Below are 20,682 nucleotides of genomic sequence, written 5' to 3' on the forward strand. Positions count from 1 at the left end.
CTGAGAACGTACTGAGAATGAAGGGGTAGCCATTCTTGTATTGTAATAGTAATAGCTAAGTGGAGCGAACAAAGTGAATTAAGTAACAGCGAAATAAGTCACTTGACTGCTGGCAGGGGTAAGACCTTGCTTCCCCAACTCATTATTTAAACGCTTCAATACTTTCTGAAATAAAATAGTACCTACTTCAATCGTCCATTCATTAGCACATACTGAGCTTGGTCAGTGTTTTTCACTAAACAGACCTCAGAGGCGAGAATTCGCGTATGCATGGGAAACGAAACCCATATATTATATCTCACTGCATTCTCAGAACAAGGTAAGCGAACTCGAGTTTTACTTGTGTACCACATTGTCTGACAGGCCACATCCAGTCGAAAGTTTTATTGCTTTAGACACCAGCTTCTTTGCTGGGTCAACGCAAGGACAGTCCTCGTCATGTGTCTCTTTCTCTTTCTCTTCTGGAGATTTGGCATCCTTCGCAGCAGCGCAGACACAACCAACATCAGCAAACGCCCCTCCAACATGGCTGGCGCCTTGCGGCTGATACCACGGCGGGCTATCATCCGGCAGCACAACAGTCTTGACCCTACCATACGGGTGAGAATAAGGACCTTCTGAGGAGTAATTCGATTTGCCAAAGCCGTCGAAACGAATTTTCCACGTCATTGGGAATGGGACCATTTCATCCCAGTTAGGCGTGAGATAAGTATCTGTGTCTGGCTTTAAGACTGTATTGGTGAATATATGCTTATCAGCATGGCCTTTGGGAAGACGTCTAACTTGCTCCGCGATCCAGTGCATCCTTCCCGGCGCCGTGAAGTTGGAGTAGCCCTCGGCCGTCTCGCCGAGATGGATTTTCTTAAGTCTTCCTTGCGTGTCGTGACCACGGCGCGGATTCTTCATCTGTGCAATGAATCTCACCATCATTGTTAAGGCGAGGACAGCAAAGCGTCTAGGCTGGAAGACACCAAGCTTTCCGGCGATGCTAAGTTGTGAAGTGAGGAATTTGATCTCGTCGGCTTTTCCCGCTTCCTCTGCGTCGAGAGTTGCCTTGTTCTGTGAAAGTCATGTAAGTTATAGGTGCCAATTGTTTATCGTTTGGTGAGCTCACAAGGTCGAGAAGGACCATCTGTCCTTTCACGACGTTCCCGAACGGCAACTTCGCATCCGCGATCACCTTGCGCAGGATAGGTAGTCGGACCGTTTCTTGAGACGCCATTTGGACCATGCTTTCAAGCTCCTGCTCATCTTCAAGCGTGGTGCTGAAGGCTAATTTTTGAACTGTGATCCATTTTGGCGGCTTCGACGAAATGGCATCATGTGCTGGATGATCGGCGGCATTGTACAAATCAGTCATGTAGTCGTCCAACACGGCGGTAAACTATTGACAATCAGCATGGCGTAAAACGCGAGTATCTAAGATAGCGTACCGAAACGACCGAGTTGTACGCAAAATCGAGACAAATGAGCAGGAGTATGGCGGCGGCCTTGCCTGGATCCTTCTCGTACTCCAATACCTGCTTGGCAGTCCAGAACCCAAGCTTTGTCATCTGGTTCGTTCGCTTCCTTCCGAACAAGGCTTGCGTGATTTCCCACTGGTTCGCCGCAAATATATTCCCACGCTGCGTCAAGTTGGTCAAAAATTCCATCGAAGCTTTGAAGGCTTTGCGGCGCTTCAGCAGTTTTGTCTCGTCCGCATTATACGACAGAAAGATTTGGCAATTCGTGATGTGCTGATAGATCTCGTTCTCTGTGTAGCAGTTTCTCACGTTGGAATCCGTCCGCAACTTATGGCCGAATCCAAGGAAGTCGGCCACATATCTCGTGACTACTGGAATTGCGAAACTGTGCATAGGTTAGTCGAGGCTTGCAGATAGTCAAAACTTGACTAGCTGGACTCACTCCCTAGTAGCGTCAATCTGGAAGATTGAGTTTGTCATAGCAACGGACTCTCTCTTGATGATAGAGCACATCAGCTCGTCAAGATACTTCTTCAAATCTGGTTTGACAGTTGAAAAGTAGTCATCTAGAGTTTTAGATGTAAATGTAGGGTTTTTCTGATCTGAATTCAAGACCTCGTTTATCTTCTTTGGCAAGTTCGCGCTGTGGTGTAGGCCAGGATGGCAAAATACCTTCCCTTGATCGTTCAAGACTTTGGCAATATCGTTAAATTTGGTAAGATGAAGTGGCTTCTGGGGCTTATTCGGCGGTGACGTAACAAATTCGGGACCGTAGCCTTGCTTTTCTGCAAAATTCTCGTTCTGGTTCTCCGTATAGAAGGGGTGGAAGAAACGGATAGAATTGTATGGGAACCAGCCTGGAAAAGCGCGTTGGATCAAACGGTGGAAGACTGAGCTCTTACAGACCTCATTGTCTGGCGTAACTTCTTTCATACCCCATGATGTAAGGGAGTTGGTATTCCAGTCAACGGTATAGAAACGGTCTGAGCGGACGAGGGTGATGGCGTCCGAGAAGATGGCGGTCCACAACGCAGAGCTCGCCTCCCTTGGGCCTGGGTCCAATCCCATATACTCATCCGCTTCGCAAAATATACCAGGATACAGCTCGATTTTGTCGGGATGCTCATAGAGATCTCGCAGTGCGTTCTGAATGTCGATGTTCTTGGTCACGCTTTCGAATGTTTGGTGTCTCTCCATACCGAAAAAGTCCCTGAAGTCATTCAGGGTGCCGGCTTCCCATTTACGTGCTTGTAGGATGCCCATGATCTCCACCGGCTTGAGACACTTGGGGGTGTTCCGAGGTCCGAAGTTGGAAATAGGGTCATCCATAGCCGAAGTGAGGGTCTTGATCATCTTTTCGTCATCAAAAAGGCCAGTGATTTTGTTACGCTCGAAATGCTTAGAAGTGTTCTCGAATGTTTTGTTGCCAGATGCATCTGGTATGCCAAACGTCATTTCCCATGGCTCAGGTGCCTTGATGCCTGCAGCTTTATCTTTGGCAGCTTTCGTCTTAATATCAGCCATCTTTGCGAGGAACACTGGTAAGGAGACATTGCTTGGGTCATCGATATTCAGCTGTGTGCGGAAAAATTCGTTGGTGTACTCCTCGTCCTTGAGCGAGATCGCACAGTGGAAGCGATACAGCAGATTGAATTCAACAGTCACCTGGTTTCCAAGGCCGCGAGTTGTCTTCTTGTGATCGAAATCACTGCGCGGGTCAAGAGTGAAGTTGGTGTCGAACTGATGGAAGCCCATCAGCGCTCTTAAGTAGTCGTGTACTGAAATCTGGATGTACATTCCGCAGGTGATGAGGCGAGCGGTATTGAAAAGATCATTGTCCAATTTAGCCCAAGCCGCATCGTAGCTAGCTTCGAAGGCTTGGCGTTTGGACTTGAACGCTTTACATTCGTCGCCTTGCGCTTTACATTTTTCGCAATGTACATCTTTGAGAAGAAGCTCGAGATCATCTTTGCATTTCATCAGACTTTTGTACTCTTCGGTGTGAGTAGCCTCGTCTCCTTCCGGTTTCGCTGCTTGGTACTTCTTCCAGGCAGCTTCGTACTTTTTGCACTGCTTGTGGCATTTGTTATGAGGAATCCCGAAGGCCTTCACCAGCGACACCAGCTTAGTATCCGAGAACTTTTTTGGAACCGAAAAGCGGCCGTTCTCATTGATCCGATAGAGTTGTCTTGCGGCGTAATTGTGGTACCGGTTGTACATGACAAGCATGATGCAAACCCCGGGTGGTTGTCTCAACAACCGGTCTTCCGCAAATGTGTCGGGCTTCAGAAGACCGCGCATGTACTTGCTATCCCGAACCTTACGCTGCATTTCCATCGTATATCCGTAGAGTGGAGACAAGTCAAGATAGGACGAGCTGTCGGAGATATTCTTGTCGTTATCATTTGTCCTGAAAATGTCGTGAATGATGATAGTTGCGTGGTAGATGAGCATGCTAGAAAGGCCAGACTTGCTCTCGCGACCACCTTCTTCCCTTGCCATCAGCTTGTCAAAGATGTCGCTAGGGTCAGGGAGAGCACCGAGAGGCGCAGTTTTTGAGGGCACCGTTTTGGCGTATGGACCACCAGCTTGACCAAGATGTGGGTTGAGGGCGCTGTTGAACTTGCCGTCTGCGCTTCGGTATTGGAAAGCGTCACCAAGATATGTCAACGGCGCTGTTCGAAATCAGATTATCTTATGCCTTCACGCTTCATGTGTCCGAAAACATACGGTGCAACATCTTGTCATACTTTGATTTGACCTGTCCATCGATGAGTTCTTGTCGGTTAACACTATAATTAGACAGACTGCCTGCAATCGTTGCGAGACCTTCTCCCTATTCTCATATTAGAATTAGCCATTGAAGCACTGTTCAGACACCTTACATCGAGTCCCGTGCCTCTGATGAACCCCCCGAAAATCTGCTTTAGCGCAGGCCAATTCTTGGGTTGCAATACTGTCACAAGATCCCTAAAGAAGCCGACTTTGGGGACGATATGATTCTGCATATATATCAGTACCAAGTCCCGCAAAAGAGTGTTCACACATACGCCGATGAGATTATCTCCTCGAAACTTTGCATATTTCTCATCATTATCTTTCCTATTTCTGAGCTGCAAGGTAAGTTGTATCAAGTCTTCATCCTGTTTGCTGCGAATTTGCGCCATGGTAGGCGTCTGTTACTACACGAGAATTCAAGCCGGTAGAGTAGTACTGGTCATGAGTGGTGTGTGAGAGATGGAAGACGCGCCACAACTCAGAGAAGACGATGAAACTTAATACCCTGCATTACCCTCACTACTGGAACTTTCTCCCTAGGGTTACGGTGGCCCGCGAGGTTGGGTACGCCACGACGCTTGCATCCGGAAAGAAAGTCCCCGGAGCATTCTTGATGTTGATTTTGAGCTAATCATACTCTACATGTGGGAGTGTGCAGCGTGACTGTCATCGAGGCCCTCGCTAGGTCAATTTCATTGTATCACTTGATCAGCCACGCGTTCCACAGGCGGCCAAGAACAAAGGAACGGCTGAGTTGCCTTCATTTATCGGCTGTAGTTGATTGCCGGTTCAATACGTAGGAGCAAGCCGATTGCAATGAGAGGGGTGGCGTGCGGCTACGCAGCGCGCCACAGCTGTTCAGAGACATGCCACCGTAGCTAACGGCTGGCTGCTCGGAATCTGGAAGACATAGCTGAAAGCCAAGAGTCTTACTAGGTGACCTCAAAGGGAAAGTGGAGGGATACTGAGCGGGTATATAGGTTCGTGGCTGGCTGTCACCATGAAGCTGAGGTGGAAGTGAGCAATAAGTAGCACACGTTTTGAGCGGGCTAGTGTCCGTCACCCCGGGCCAGCCCGTGACACTTTCATTTCATCCCGCAACTTTGAGACATGAGTTTGTCTAAGATTACTCTAGACTACTGGAAGGCAGTATTTAGACATGGAAAAGGCTCAGGTTAACGCCACACATGCAGCCCTAGATCGATGGCAAAGTCTCGGCTCGGCGAATACGCAGCGCCTCGACAAAAAAGGGTGTCTCGCTATCAGTTGCGTCTTGTCCTTGAATCCTAAAGAAGTGCTCGAGTCAATTTCAGTAACCCGTTTGAAGGCACCTTTTCTTTCAAATTTGGGTTTCACACTTCCCATCTTCGTGAGCAGCTCTTTACTCTTCTGTCGAAAATGTCTTCCCAGCAAGTGCCAACCGGACAGTACAAGCCAGCGCCTCCAAATGCGAGTCGGAGTCCTTGCCCCGTCGTCAACGCTCTTGCCAACCATGGCTACATCGAACGCAGTGGACGCAAAATTTACATGGAGGATCTTAACGCATCCATGAGGCATGTCGGCATGAGCCCGCTTCTAGGTTCCGTCTTCGCCAAACCGACTTATTTCGAGTTTCAAAATCCGGCCAAAGCATACCTGAAGAAACCAGTCACCTTCTTTCAGAGGTTCTGGAGCCTTCTCAAAAACCCTTATACCTTTTTCGACTATTTCGGATGCTGGAAGCTTGGTCATATTAGCGATGGGAAACGGTATCTTGATCTCGAGGATCTTGCTACCCACGGCGCAATTGAGCATGACATCTCTCTTACACGTCGAGATGTAGATCAGCCTGAGGGCAACAACAAGCCACAGCAAGATCTGATTAAAGAAATGTTGTCATTCTCTTCTGACGGCGGCAAGACCCTCGCTGTCGAGGATCTGAGCAAGTTCATCAAGAGCCGTATCGAACAGCAGCTCAAAGACAATCCAAATCTAGTCTATGGACCAGCCGAACATCAAGTCAATTGCGGACAAGTCGCATTGATGATGGGTTGCTTCGGCGATGGGCAGACGATCCCGTGCAGCTATGTCAAAGCCATCTTCCAAGATGAGAGACTACCGTGGGAGGAAGGCTGGACTAAAAGAACCTGGTGGACGATGGGACTTTGGGAGTTCTTCGGTGCAGTTAAGAAGATGACTTCCGCGGTGGGGCTGCAATTTTAACCTGTCGGAGGTTTTGTTTCACCTTCATGTCGTATCAGATATCAATGTATCAATCTCGAAAACACACTGCTGTTCAAATTATGTGATCGCTGCTGCTATTTCCTAAATATGTTTCTGGCACCACGTCCAGCATTTACTCACTACATGGATTCATCCATAGCATCAACTGAATGTTCTTGCCAGCTTTGATTTGATTCTTCATCAAAACGAGTCGTCATTTTCTTTAATACTACCCCGGCGTGTTTAGAAAAATGATGTTTCTTAATTTCGGGGCTTATTGTGGCTGATTCTATCGCTGCCGTTCCGCTCATCTAGAACGACCGATTCTGCTCGGGGCTGGCTGACCGGGGTTTCCCGTCTCCTCGTCAGCCAGCCCCCGAGTAAGAGCTATTGGTTCGTCTGGAATGGTTCCAAACTCTATTTTCCAATAATATCAGCCGTATACGTAACGGATATGCTCTTTCCCCAAACGGAGAAGGCTGAACAGGACAAAATTGCAGCTACTCATGGGTCAACATTACACGTTGACTTATATCAGCATGGAGTCGCACTCGTCACGGGACTCCAGGGTTACTTCGAAAGCTACATAGTTTCTAAGTACTCTCAAAGCTCGGCTGTGACCGTGGCTGTTAGAAAACCGTCTACAAAAGCCTTTACTGCCTTAAGCGTCCTTCTGAGAAGTTTGTCAAGGCCCAGGACTTTCCAAGTCAATTCAATAGCGTTGCTGCTCCCCGTCGCCTCACAATGTCTCCCTTTCAAGAATTCACACTTCAACACAGCGCTGCCTACCTCCCAGCGTTGAAAGGCGTAGCAATAGTCGGCAGTCTCTGGAACGCCGGTTCCATGACGACCGCCTACCGCCTGCTCCCTTCAATCTACCCAATAGTGCAAAAGTCGAGCAAAGACGCCGCAAAACAATGGGAGTTTTACTACTGGGCTCTCTCTGCAACAGTGCCGGTAACTGATCTGGCGACCATCCTCGTTTGCGGCGGTCTCGCCTACGTCGGACACAAGGAGAACAAGGATGGCTTGCCCTGGAAACTCTGGGCTTCAGCGGTGGGGATAATGCCGATTGGGTGGGTGTGGGTGTGGACGATGATGCTGGGGCCTTCGAATAAGTTGCTTGCAATAGCCCACCCGGATGGTATGGAAGTAGAGAAGAAGGATTCGTCCAGCGATCGGCAGAAGACGATCGATCTTCTGAAAGAGTTTAATTCGCTTATGATGGTGCGGATGACATTTCCATGGATTGTTGGTGGGATTGCTCTGTGGGCTTCAGGTTTGTAAAGTAACATATGGGGGAGTTTTGTATGAGAAAGAGGTGATTTAGAGGAAGGGAACCGATACAATATTGCCTTCTTGATGAAACTTTAGATGACCTATAGCTCATGATTAGTCCTTACGCCGGGTCCCTGATTGTTAAGTAGAGCTATATCTAATTGAAAGAATCTCACACTGTAGCCTGATCAAGGCCATGTCCATGCTTGCTAGAGGAACAAATATGGCCCGAATCTGCGGCTCAGATCAACCGAGTGTCATTGCCAATACACCTGTTGCGTGGTGCTAATGGATTTCTTCAAACCAAAGCTTGTGAAAGGTCAGTGATTCGGAGACCGTAATAAATCTACTCCAACGTAAGATCAATCAGAACTTATCGCAGGTGCTCGAGCTTATTCCTTGAACTTCGATTGCATGACTTGTCAAAACACGATGCAGTGCAAAGTCTAACGAACATGCTTCCCCGCCGTACGCAGATAACACTCAAAGCTGAGAATTGCTGATAAAAAGATTCCAAAAGAAGGTCTGCGTCCAGAATGGGCAGAGTTCGACACGATGTTAATGCTCTCTGATTTTTATATGATTGCCACAGAGGATCAGTGTGATGATCTGTTATACAATACTGGGTTCCAGGTAGTCAGTGTTTGGAAGCAGGTCTCTGGCAATACCATAATAGAAGCGCAACTATGAGCATTGAATTCAAGAGAGAGGCCCATGTTCGTCAGAATCATGGGAATAGTAGGTTCCTCGCCTACATTCGGTCTCTCCAGGCACGATTGACTTTCGCAGAGTTGAGCTTTAGCAACCTATCTCATGTACCTCGACAAATTATCAGCATGGTTTACCTCCACTACTCACTATTTTCAATTTCCCTAGGCAGCTTTATGACAACCTTATCATTGCTCACATTTGACTGTCATTTATTGTTCTACCTCTTCGCGGTACTTTTACTGTTGTGGTCGAATGTCCTCGCCATAGATTTTAAACCTAGAGATGTCGTGACAGTCTAATATAGGTTCCAATTATATACACATATAAACGCCAATGACAAGGCGTACGTTAGGTAATCCTTTCCTAATAGATTCCCTTTTCTTCGATCTGCCCAAAACTAGTCTGGCCCTTATCTAACCAAGTAGTATAAGCTTGTTAGGAGTAGCTTACGGTGGTATAGGCTCTCGAGCTGTTTGCGAGATTAAGCTCCGGAAGACTTAAAGCACGACACGACGTGCATGCAGTCTTCTTGTCGACAAGAACAATCATGGCGATATCTCAAGGTTCCGAACTTTCTTTAGATGGCGGTAGGTCCCCGTAAGCCGGCATCGACTTTCGAGGACATAGAGTCTTGTTCGAACGTTCAAATCTAACTAGCGAAGAATGGAGAAAGCCTCTTCATGTTGATCACTCATACGATGTTTCGTGGTGCTTTTCAAGAGAACCATACCAGCTCTATTATGCCATCGACCAGACTCATCGGTTCGTCATCCGCATCCCTCCAGCGCACATCATCCGACTTCCGGACGTAGACTTGGCTGACGCTGCCATCCCTATTAAACGTACTTTCCTGAAGATCCCAGGCAATCTTGCGACCGGTTTGGAGCAGTGATAACCGTTGAGGACCAAACATGAAGTCTAGGTTCCAGCCCTTGTTCTCAGGAGCAGCGTGGAAGGTTTGCTCGAACTGATCGAAATTGATAGTGTCGAGTCCTTGAGGATACTGTGCAATGCTGAAGCCAGTAGAAATCACGAAGTCGTCTTCCGTCTGGAAGCGTTGCAAAGTGCAGTCCTCGCCGCAGAGATGCGCGATCTTAGTGTATTGGAAGGGAAACGCCGTATGCCAACCGCCACCACGGTAATGATGCAGGGAGAGAGGCTTGATGCCACTTTCGTAGAAGCCCGATGGGTCTCCGTTGAGGTCGAGCTGCCAGAGATCCCAGATGGTGGACAGTCGCACTTCGCTGTTCTCATAAATACATTTACGAAGGAGAATGTCGCCCTGAGGTCCCCATCCAGAATTTGATTCATGGACCTTCTGCTCGGAGCCGCAGCTATCATAATTATCGTTGATAACTTCAGCCATTGGCACGGTGAGGAACACACCAGCACCTCCAAATGCTTGTGACCCGTGACGATCGAGGTTGTTGACATCTTCGGAGAAGGTACCGATATAAAGCGGTTGAGTGTGGTCGTACGTATTCATTTTCTCCACGAGGGCATTCGGAGAAGGAAAGAATGTGTCGTCATCGCAAGTCACTATCCATTTCCTGCCGGGCCGGTCTTCGTGGTTGTATAACGCCGGAACCATGGTCAAGTAGCGTACAGCCATCTCCATAGACGGATCGGAGTGATACACGTCTGCGTCAATGCCGCGCTCGCGAAGTCTGCTCCAAGCATCATAAAGCTGGTCATCCGTGGCATCCAACAACAAAAGCAGGAGCTTGCCTCCGTTTGAATGCCCTCGATGATTTGTGAGCCAATGGGACCATTCGTTGATAGGACTGGTCTTGGTAGCGTTGAAAGGCTTGAATGTTGTAGAGACGCCAAAAATAAAGTCAGAAAGATTTGCTGTTCCGGGATAGGCGGACTTCGTGACAGGCACCGTCAGAGGCTCGGGGCAGGTTTCCTTCCAAAACTTTTTCTTCAGGTCAATGGTCTTCGTGTTCTTTGGCAAAAACTTTTGCTTGATCTTCGTCATGGATTTCCTCTGTATGTCTTGGCGCGAAATCTTGATGTACCTTTTATAGTACTCGAACTGATCGCCGAGGTCGTACTTGTCCTGTAAGACACTGAGGTGATCGGTATCATAGTCGCAATTCATTGTGATGCTATGGTTTGATCTCGAAACGGGGTAGTCGGCTGCCACTTGCTTGCCACTCTTGACTGTATTGTCTTCTAGGGGAAGTTGTGACGACACGGACTGCTTTGCTGATCCGGCAGCCTTCATAACTGCGCCCTGTACATTGTATGTATCTCGCCTCATACCTATGCTCATGAGTGCGAGAATGAGGAGGGTGAGTAGAACGGCTCGTGCGAAAGGATTCCGCATGCTGAAGATGCGATATGACTGACCCATGTTGACCCCCATAGCAGCTTGTGCGAAAAGAAATCGTAACAATCGTAAATATAGCTTGAAGCTGTCTTAAAACGGCCGGGATCTAACCTGTACCTCCTTTGCGAGTAGCGACAACGCGGGGCAAACGATGAGCAATAGCCGAAGTTGTGAACGCCAACAGCACGGCTAAATATGAAGTGAGAGAAAGCTATATACCCAGGTCTACGGAGAATAGATCTCAGATATGCCCTGGACGACCATAAGGCAGGGCGTAGAACCAGTCCTAGGTACTGAAGCAAAGGGCTCAGGAGAAGAATGCGGCTACACCAGCAAAGGGAGGAGAAAATAGTAAAGGACCAGAATGAAGAATAAGATGGATTAAAAATGATCAAAATGACGGCAAGCCCCAGCTAACATGGAGGGACAGGGGTGGAGGAAGAGAGTGAACTTACAACGGCACCACGGAAGCTGATATGTGGTATTAGGCTTAAATTGCCTGGTAGCAGGGAAAGGAATAAACAGCAATAACGACATTCTCGCAGCCTCAGAACATCCTACCTCAGCGCTGGAAATACCATGCGGACCGGAGCTACTTTACTCTTCTGCCGTTGCGGCGAGATTATGAGTGCAACCGTTCCTGGTAAATTGGCGGTTTTGATGAAGACCATGGAGGCGACAGGGACAGGCTGTGCCAAGGTGCGATACTAGAGTACCCATTCGCGGGAGGAGTTCCCCCTTAAAGTTGGGGTGGCGGGGTCCACCTTACCCGCCGCCCCTGGCAGGAGGGTTGCATTAAGACCGGTAGTTTGCCTTCTGTAGTCTCAAGTATTCTCAACTGCCGTCACAAAGCGTCCATCACCAGAAGTGTACATTGGTAAACTTGGCAGATACGAGCGCAAATCTCTTGCTTGAGCTACCCCCTAGAAGCATGCCCAGATACCCAGGTAGGCTCTCGGGGGCTTCCTTGGTCTCGAGGTGGACTAGAGATTGTATCGAAAATTGGTGTGAGATGGACGTGGGTGAAGAAGATACACAAAGTCTGAAGGCTTTCTTGATAATGCTCCCCACTGATAAGGCCCTCTACTCTATGCAACATGCTGCCAAGAATGCAGGCGGAAAAGGCTGTATGCAATCGGTCTGTTTACGCCACATTTCGTTGCCGCTTTCCGTGACCTAAAGCTTGAGTGAGCGGAGGTTGGACGGGCTCGGATCTGCTTCGTCGCCGTCCTTGTTTCTTCGTGTAGTACCTGTAGGTATCTAAAGACTGTCCGCTTAGAGATCAGCACCTACCAGCGATCCTAGGCTTCAGAATACACTCCAGCACGCCAGTGGGACCGATCCGTTAATATGAAGTGAACCGTTCTATTTTAAACAAGCACACTACCATTGGGCTCTGCACATGCTTGGTTTACGCGTTGTAACGGTCAGGTCAGGTTGCAGTATGTGGTTGGCGGCGAGTCACTTTCAAGATTTTCAACGGCATAGAAATAGCAGACTGGGGCGTGCAGATCCCCCTGAAGCTTGGTTGTTACAGTGGAATCTTGCCAGCCCCTAAGGATGCCTCCACTGAGACGCAGGAGGAGACTCATACTTGCGGAGCAAAACCAAGCAAAACCGGATCACAAGCTTCTGCTTTGAGGCAGTTCGTGTTGGTCTCTTTAGCTCAAGCGGGCACCGTCTGTACAAATGATCCACGTCGGTGATTCACAGATATTCAATTTGATAAGGCATGCCACGCGGCGTACCAAGTCTTCCGGATATTTGTATACCGAAAATTGATTAAGATCGTTTTGACATCGACATCTGTTGATTGAGGTACCTTTGCATGCGACCAACCGCCTGACCGCCAACAAATGTCAATCGAATAAAGCTGGACAGAACAACGAGACGCCGTGCATAAAGTTAATGGTACCGGTTCAGTATGGGAGGGCTTAATCAGATTGTATTATTCACGCGATCAAGGACAGCACAGCCAGCGCATGATATTCTAGAATTAAATTAGCACAAGCTGTAAGTCGGAAAGGGTGTTCAACGGTGTACATCTGCTGGGGAGCCTTAATTCAGGGGGAGGGCTACGCAGCATATTAGAGACTGCCATCGTCTAGCCACACCATAATATTCGTATCAATTAATGGTATACTAGAATGCGCAGTAGCATGTTTTGCTGCAACGGCCTAGTTAGGTCACATGAGAAGCACTTCGGAAGTTTTTCTCTTCTTCGTGGATCTTAAAATGACGCGCATATGAGGTGTCACTGATGGCAAACCGACGGAACGGAGCTGAGTTGTTGGTCTCGAATATAGACGCAGCCGGCGATCTTAGTGGGAAAGGGGATTGCGGCGTTCAGAGGCCGCTCCATAAAGACTTTGCTTTCGGACGATTTCATGCCGAGGTAGATTTACGGCGCACATGGGCTCTGCTTTAGTCCTTAACAAATTATACAAGGAGTTTGTGAGCTTCACGTACACAAAGAACAAACACAGTCACATATGGAGAGGTAAGTCATTTGTGGCAAACAGAATGCTGTGCGAAGTGCTACACCTACAGTCGCCTAGTGCCGTGTTTCGGCTTCCCGCAGATTGACCTCTGCCTCGCATTTGAGTCCCAAACGATCACAAACGGAGTGCAACAGAACGCAGCAGAGATGATGTAGGAAAGAGAATGCTTTGAATTCTAGCTAGGGTTATCATTACACACTAGTGATCAGTCTTCCTGGTATCCACCGCTTCGAACCGTAACACCGACGCAAGTGTACAAACATCGTTATAATCATCATGATCTAATCTCCTTCATCTGTAAACTAACAACCTACTGATGCCCCTTTGTATCACCAACACCAGGCCTAACCTGACCGTCATCGACGTAAGCAGGCGGCAGTTCATCGGTATGAGCAGGCTCACTGTAAGGCGGCGCTGCGCTCTGTGGCGGAGGCTCCTGATGAGCGGCAGCCTCATCGGCCTTGTTACCTGACGGGCCAAGGTTTATGTGTTGTACTCCAGCGGTAGCTCCTGCGACACTTGGATCAGGTTGATGCGAATATCCCGCTACCGGTGAAGGGGCAAAAGCGTGCTGACCCGCGGGAGCCTGAACTGATCCAGGGGGAGGGACCGGCGCGGTGGAGGCTTGATTTTGGCCTCTCCAGCCCTCGGCGCCTCTCACGACATCAAAAAGCTGCTTCGACGCAGCGGGCCACATACCGCCAGGTCCCTGGGCAGGAACTTCGCCTTTGAGGATCTTGTCGACCGGGATAGCAGTGCCATAGAAAGCTGCGTTAGCATCCTTCCTCTCCGTCACGACTGTACCATCAACCTGAACTCCGGCATAGAAGCCGCGAGACTTGACGTAGGAATATACCGGCTTCGAGATTGCTTGTCGAAATGGCGAAGGCTTGCGATCCTTGCTCGTGCCTGCAGTGCTAGTCTTGCTTGTAGTCGTCGTTTCAGGCCCAGTCGTAACCTGTGGCTCGTTCACGGTGGGCAAGGGACCGCCTACTGGGACATCCGTAGCTAACGGGGGCTTTTCGCCAGGAGGAACAGGCTCGACCGGATGTCCTTGGTGGGGAGCCGCGGCACTTGGTGCGCCACCCTCGACCGCAGACGCTTTGCTCTTGTCCTTGCCCTCTGACGCTGGAGCGGCAAATTCGATGCTGCCACCGGCACCCCATGGCCCGGCGACAACTGCCAGATCCGATCCCAGCGCCATGCGGGTTCTTGTGAAGGCCTCTAGAGCCTCCTTTGTGTTGATCACCACCACGCAGTCATAAATATCAATGCCCATGACAAATCCTGCGCCGACAGAGTACACCTGGATGCCCGAAGGAGGTGACCAGCTGCCATCAGACATCCGGGCAATCAACACACCAGATCCGGTCGCGCCGGTGACATGAAAGCCAGCACGGGCCGTGGTGAAGATCGCCAGACCGACGGCGCGATTGATGACCTTCGATGGGATTGTAAGAAGCGTTCGCGACTTGGGTTTCGACTTCGCTTTACCATCGGCTGTCTCCACGGGTGGAGCCGTGTTGGTGTCGGTGTAAATGCCATCCTCTTGAAGGCAATTGTTAGCATACCATTGGTGACGTGCTTCCTGTGAGGAGCTAGACTTACTGCAGAAGCTTCTCAATATTCTCGCCGCCTTCTCGCACTCCTTATCCATGGTGGTAGGGAGGAATGTCTCGGACCCTAGCTTGCTCGCGAGGGTGTTGAAAGGCACGGCGGCTTTTTGCCCCAGCGCTGATAGACGCTGTCCCCATCCTACCTTGGCCCCAGCTGTTTGCGCTTCCGCCGGGGCAGCCTCGCTATGGGCAGCGTGTTCGTGCCCATGACCGAGGTGGTGATGATGCTGTGGCTCTGGCTCGTCGTCGTACAGTTGCTCTGAAGGAGGAGGTGCGAATTGCGGCTGGGCGGAGTTGTAGGCTTGGGGATGATACTCCTGCATGGGTGTTTCATTCGGATGCTGAGCAAGGCCATTATTTCCTGGGGGTGGACCTGGTGGCGGAGGAGGGTAAAAGTCGGTCGGCGCTGCGGCCGGAACCTGGCCAGTCTGCTGTTTCTCGCCGCTCATTCTCAGGAGTCTGGAATTGTGTGGGATGTTGCGATGTTGTGAGTTGGCGGGGGGTCTGTTCTGTACTCAGTATGGTGGGGTAATCACTGAGTTGCTCGATGGCGAGAGAAAGATAAAACTGGCGACGAGGCTGCTTTTATTTAGTCTACTCGCTATCAGGATTCAGGATTCTCAGATGCACCTATTCGATCAGCACGCACGCAGCTGTGGCTTTGCGCAAGCAAACCGAAGCAGGTGCTGCTGCGTCTCGTAGCTTGCCATCGCGAATGCGAGCTTGTTTGCGTCGCAGGTTGATGTCATCAGTGTGGCTGAGAGCCTGTGGGGTTAGCAATGCCCAGGTACCTTGCGCGTCTGGGACCAGTGGCGTGAAACTTGTTGGCCACCTACGCGAATCGCTTCGTCTTCCGAGGCAGCCCACAAGCTCCAGGGAAATGCTGGAGGAGAAGAATGGCGATTGGCCTCTCTTCAAGAAGTCATGTCCATCATATGTATCCTAATATATCAATCGATAGATACATGGACAACTTTTCCGACGTGCGTGCAAACGTGAGAGTTTTGAGGCAATGGGGTTTCAGGGCAAGATTGGTTCAGGGTCATAGGCAAATCAAACCGAAGGACATATCCAGGAATGCCAGGAGAGTTCAGCCAGGAGATCCTTCATGTTCATGCCATATATCTTTTGACTCTTCACCGAGGAAAAGCATTGCCTGTGATGATGCCTCTAGCAACGAAATGAGGATGCGGCCTCGAGATACAATACCTAGGTAGACACCGCTAACCTCAACCCCACAAAATACCTTACATCGGCATTGTCCCGATCGTGTTATAGATGCTAAGTAATGATGATACTAAAGAAATACAAGCCAGCCAACAGTCAAAGCACCAGAAACATGATTCATTGTGGTACGACCGAGCTCAGAAATGGCCATGTTTCCTCAGAATAATCGAACTTGGCAGATACTGCACGCCGCAGCCAAGGGAGATTATCAAGTGGGAGCATACAATTGGTTGGCAATCATTCACAATATTCTGGCTGTGGTATTAGACTAATATGCGTTTCAGTTACAACGACGACGGAGTGATGGCCGTGATTTGGGCGGCAGAGCAGTGCAAGTCGCCAGCCATCATTCAATTATTTCCATGGACAATGAAATTCCAAAGCCCTCACTTTGTCAAGTATGTCGTCGAAGCCGCACATGCTGCTAGTGTGCCGATCGCGGTCCACCTCGATCACTGCATCGAAACAACTGATGTTGACATGGCTCTGACCCTGCCATTCGATTCTATCATGGTCGATGCATCGACTTTAGAACCGGAGGAGAATATCGCTCGTTGCAAGGCGATAGTCGACATTGCCAATGCGCAAGGAATTGCAATCGAGGCGGAAATGGGCCGCATTGAAGGAGGGGAGGATGGCTTACCAACGGTGGACATGGAGGCTATCTTCACCAGGCCCGATGATGCAAGAGAGTTCGTGGAGAAAACAGGGGTCCAATTTCTCGCACCTGCCTTTGGAAATATCCATGGCCACTACGGTCCAGTGAGGCCCGAGTCGTCATGGAAACTACCATTGTGAGTTGTGTACCACGCGGCCATATACTACAGCCTACTCGGCTGCAACTTTTCAGTTTCACTCTTTATTAACTGGTGTAATCTCCAGGCTTATGGAGGTTCATCAAGCGATTGCTGATATCCCTCTCGTTCTTCACGGAACTCATGAGGTTTCTGATGGGCTCTTCAGACTAACAAAGAAGTATGGGATGATTAAGATCAACGTGAATAGGACAGTTCGGGATGAATACACAAGGTTTGTTGCCGAGAATGCTGGAAAACTAGAACTCACAATCTTCAAGATGCGAGCGGTGGATGTATACGTTCAGTCCATTACACGCTTTATGACTGAGGTGCTCAATTCGGCTGGAAAAGGATAATCAGATCTTACATACGGCTCCCTAAAATCCCCAATCACCAATACAATCGTAACTCTGCTATAAATCTGTTATATGAATCCCGCAACCGCCAAAGAATTCGACTGACAAAATCGCTTCCTAGATTCCCCTTCTTGGGTGTCGAGATTCATTGGCTCTCTTCACAGCGACCCAAAGCTCTGCGCCGGGCCGGTAGCGCCATCGAGACAGGTGCATCATTCAGTAGTTCGATACAAAGCACTATATTTTCTTAGCGCACACCCTTAGCCTCGGGCATAAGCCGAAGAACTTGTTGCAGACAAACATAGATAAACGGCATTTCCCCAGACAACCACGACCGACTTCGCTTTCTCTCCGACATTGCTGTGACAGATGAGGCGGCTACACTGACCCATGGATAGCTCGGTTGCTACTCACGGTGATGAGCCGTCCCGTATCAACCGACCTCAGTCCCACCCCGGACAGGGTCCTGGTCGAAAGAAAGGAACGGCTTGTGCCCGGTGCCGGAGCCAGAAGATACGTTGTGACGATGGTCGGCCATCCTGTGCTAATTGCAAAAGGGCAGGCCAGCCATGCGTGAGAGTCAAGTCTAATAATACTGCAGAAGCAATCAGGTACGTGCTGGTTGACCTAAGTCTCAGTTACAGGTAAATATGATCATCGCGGGAAGGTTGACATGGTTGTAAAGCTATATTGTGCAGATTGAGTCTCGACTCCGGTCACTTGAAGACTCATTGCGCCGAGTAGCACCTGATGAGCTTGAAAAGGCACCGATAGTAGACCTCAGCTCGCTCGACATTGGTGAGGCATATCTAGCGCAACCTTCATCTACTATAGAAGGGCCAAATTGGATAGGCAACAACATACAGAACAACTTCAATTCCGAGCCGGACCATGCTGATCAGCTTCGGCCCGCCGTCTCTAATGAACTTCACGATGGTGGCTCTCCAGTTGCAGCTCCTGTATCTGCCAGTCCGTCAGCTGTATCAACTCAGATCGGACCGAGCGAGCCATTGGCGCATGAGGTGGGCTTGTTATCTCTAGCAAACTCGAAAGAGTCCAAGTATCTTGGGCCATCCTCTGGGGTTCCATTTGCTCGATTGATATTTTCCGCTGTCCCACAATCGCAGGGCTTGCCGACCAGTTGGGCTTCATCAGATGTTCTCGCACGCAGCAAGCCCGCGCAAGCTGAACCGTTCCCTCAGCATTGGACCTCCGAGGTAGACCTGCAACATTTCGTCGATGCATATTTCGAAACCTACCAACCATTATACCCTTTCCTCGACGAGGACGCTGTAGCAGATCGACTAGAGATTCTCTTCACCAAGCAGTCTCCGGCACTCCACTCGTTGCAAATGCCTCAGCTAGCAGAGGTGGAAGCATCACTATCTCCATTCCAATCTGTACAAATCTTTCTTATAATTGCATTGGGTGCAAGAATTCTCGAAACTCGGCTCTCTGCAGACTTCTCTTCGGAAAGGTATCTAGCAACTGCTATGCAACGCATGGGTAATCTCCCACTGCATGACAGCATGGAGGGCCTCCAAATCATGCTTCTTCTCACATTATCGAGTTTTTGTTTCGAGAATGGACCAAATGCGTGGTTCTTGATATCGAATATGATTGCCAGCTGTCTCGATCTCGGCCTTCAAAGACGGTGGACAGGTCCCCCTCGCGAATTCAGTCGCCAGGATGGCCACCGTTATTCAGCGAGTAAAAATCTTCGAAGCGGAATATTTTGGTCGGCATATTCTTTAGAACGAACCTTATCCGTCATTTTAGGTCGCCCTCTCACACTGCGAGATGAAGCGATAGATGTCGAACTTCCCGGGGAAGAGTACCCTTTAGCCCCTGCCTCACAAGGTGTTAACAACGGTCTCACAGCACAATTCGACAGAAGCGAGGCACAGAACCAGAAGAGAACCAGAGTGGATTACTCCCCATTTACTGCTTCGCAGTACTCTTTTCGGTTCGATCGCATCACTGCTGAGTGCAAATTGATGCTTTATCGTGTAGTCAATTCCCCAAACAGCTTCCCATGGCCGACGGACCTCCCAGCGTGGCAGCAAGAAACTCACAATAAGTGCGACACTTTAGTCGAAAGCCTTTTAAGAGATCTCAAGGGGCGCTCGCGACGTAGCACGTCCGATAGTACCATTCAATCTCTGGAGCTAAAGTATCATCACAGCCTGATGCTGCTCCACCGGCCATCGCCAGCTATTTCACGACCGAGTTTTAGTTCTCTGCATATATGTTACAATAGTGCAGTTAAGACAATATTGATCTATTCAGACTTGCATAGGTTCTCAAAGCTCATCAATAGCTGGACTACGGCGCACACTGTCTTTGTCAGTGGGATCACCTTTCTGTACTGCCTTTGGATCAGCCCTCAGATAAAGGCTGAAACGACACTACCAGCTTTTACAAGTACAGCGGCCTCTTGTACAACACTTTTAAGGTTTCTGGGCAAGTCTTGGGGAGTAGCTGCAGATGCGGTTCTGAAGTTTGAGCGGCTGGTCCAGCACACTACCAAATCCTGGAAGACCACTCACGAAAGTCAGAGCACTGACATTTCGGCCAAAGAGTCGCTGATGTATCTATCCCAGGCATCGCAGCATATAAATCCTGTCGGAGGAGGGGCAAACCATATCGATCTAAACTCCGAGTCACACAACACGGAAAGACCGTCAGCGGCGTATACATTTAGTGCAACAGACACTGGGCAAAATGCATTTGGCTTCGAGCCCGAGTTCTTCCTCAATGAGCTTGGTGATATGAGTACCTGGTTCGACCTGGACTGGATGGCTGGCGACGGCCATGCAACTACTACTGATTTAGGCGCATTTACAGTTTGAACGATGCATAGCAACTCAACGGTAGACTTTGTAGCATTGATTACGTTGCATTAGGTCTTACGAAAGTGCTCTTGGAATTTTGTCAAGAATACGATGATATCGTTGAGTCCATATTCATGCCATCGGGGTAAAGCCGAGACTGGCGGGCGGTCACCGGGACAATCTCCGGTAGCCACCGAGATGTCCGTTGCAGCCCTCCAATTGGTGAAACCTTTGGATTCAAGTGGAATGTGCAAAGAGGATTTTCGGACACTCCTTTGACCAAAGGTACGGACAATGTGCGCCCTTAATCGATCATTATATCCCCTAATAGAAAGATGCACCGCTCTGTCGTGCATCGCACCACGTAGACTGCCCACCGTCGGCCATTTTAGCAATCGAGTATGCTGTCTGCGGCGATACAGGACAGACCCTTCCACCGCGCCGGCTGAGTCGCGCGTCGCTGTCCTATACCAATCTATTGAACCCCCGATCATAAATGGCGTGCGCAAGCCGAAAAAGCCCGGAGGTTCGATCCAGCTATCCTTCTTTTTGAGCACAATTGACGCTTAATCATTAGGGTATCA

General features: G+C 49.4%; 3 protein-coding genes across 3 annotated transcripts; all 3 read right to left on the reverse strand.

The window, feature by feature from the left end:
* Positions 1 to 336: 336 nt before the first annotated feature.
* Positions 337 to 4,232, reverse strand: UCRPA7_8469 (putative fatty acid oxygenase protein; the record flags this gene model as incomplete). Its single annotated transcript, XM_007920982.1, has 5 exons — positions 337 to 1,059; positions 1,115 to 1,384; positions 1,434 to 1,848; positions 1,906 to 4,138; positions 4,214 to 4,232. The coding sequence occupies 5 exons, from the start codon at positions 4,230 to 4,232 to the stop codon at positions 337 to 339; spliced, it is 3,660 nt and encodes a 1,219-aa protein (XP_007919173.1).
* Positions 4,233 to 9,147: 4,915 nt separating this feature from the next.
* Positions 9,148 to 10,791, reverse strand: UCRPA7_8470 (putative glycosyltransferase family 31 protein; the record flags this gene model as incomplete). Its single annotated transcript, XM_007920983.1, has 1 exon — positions 9,148 to 10,791. The coding sequence occupies one exon, from the start codon at positions 10,789 to 10,791 to the stop codon at positions 9,148 to 9,150; it is 1,644 nt and encodes a 547-aa protein (XP_007919174.1).
* Positions 10,792 to 13,578: 2,787 nt separating this feature from the next.
* UCRPA7_8471 (putative duf500 domain protein) lies at positions 13,579 to 14,925 on the reverse strand (the record flags this gene model as incomplete). Its single annotated transcript, XM_007920984.1, has 2 exons — positions 13,579 to 14,816; positions 14,877 to 14,925. 2 exons carry the CDS (start codon positions 14,923 to 14,925, stop codon positions 13,579 to 13,581), a joined length of 1,287 nt encoding a protein of 428 aa, XP_007919175.1.
* Between the last annotated feature and the right edge of the window lie 5,757 nt (positions 14,926 to 20,682).

This window comes from Phaeoacremonium minimum (assembly GCF_000392275.1).
Source record: "Phaeoacremonium minimum UCRPA7 unplaced genomic scaffold PA7_03_scaffold_596, whole genome shotgun sequence".
NCBI classification, from domain to species: Eukaryota; Fungi; Ascomycota; class Sordariomycetes; order Togniniales; family Togniniaceae; genus Phaeoacremonium; species Phaeoacremonium minimum.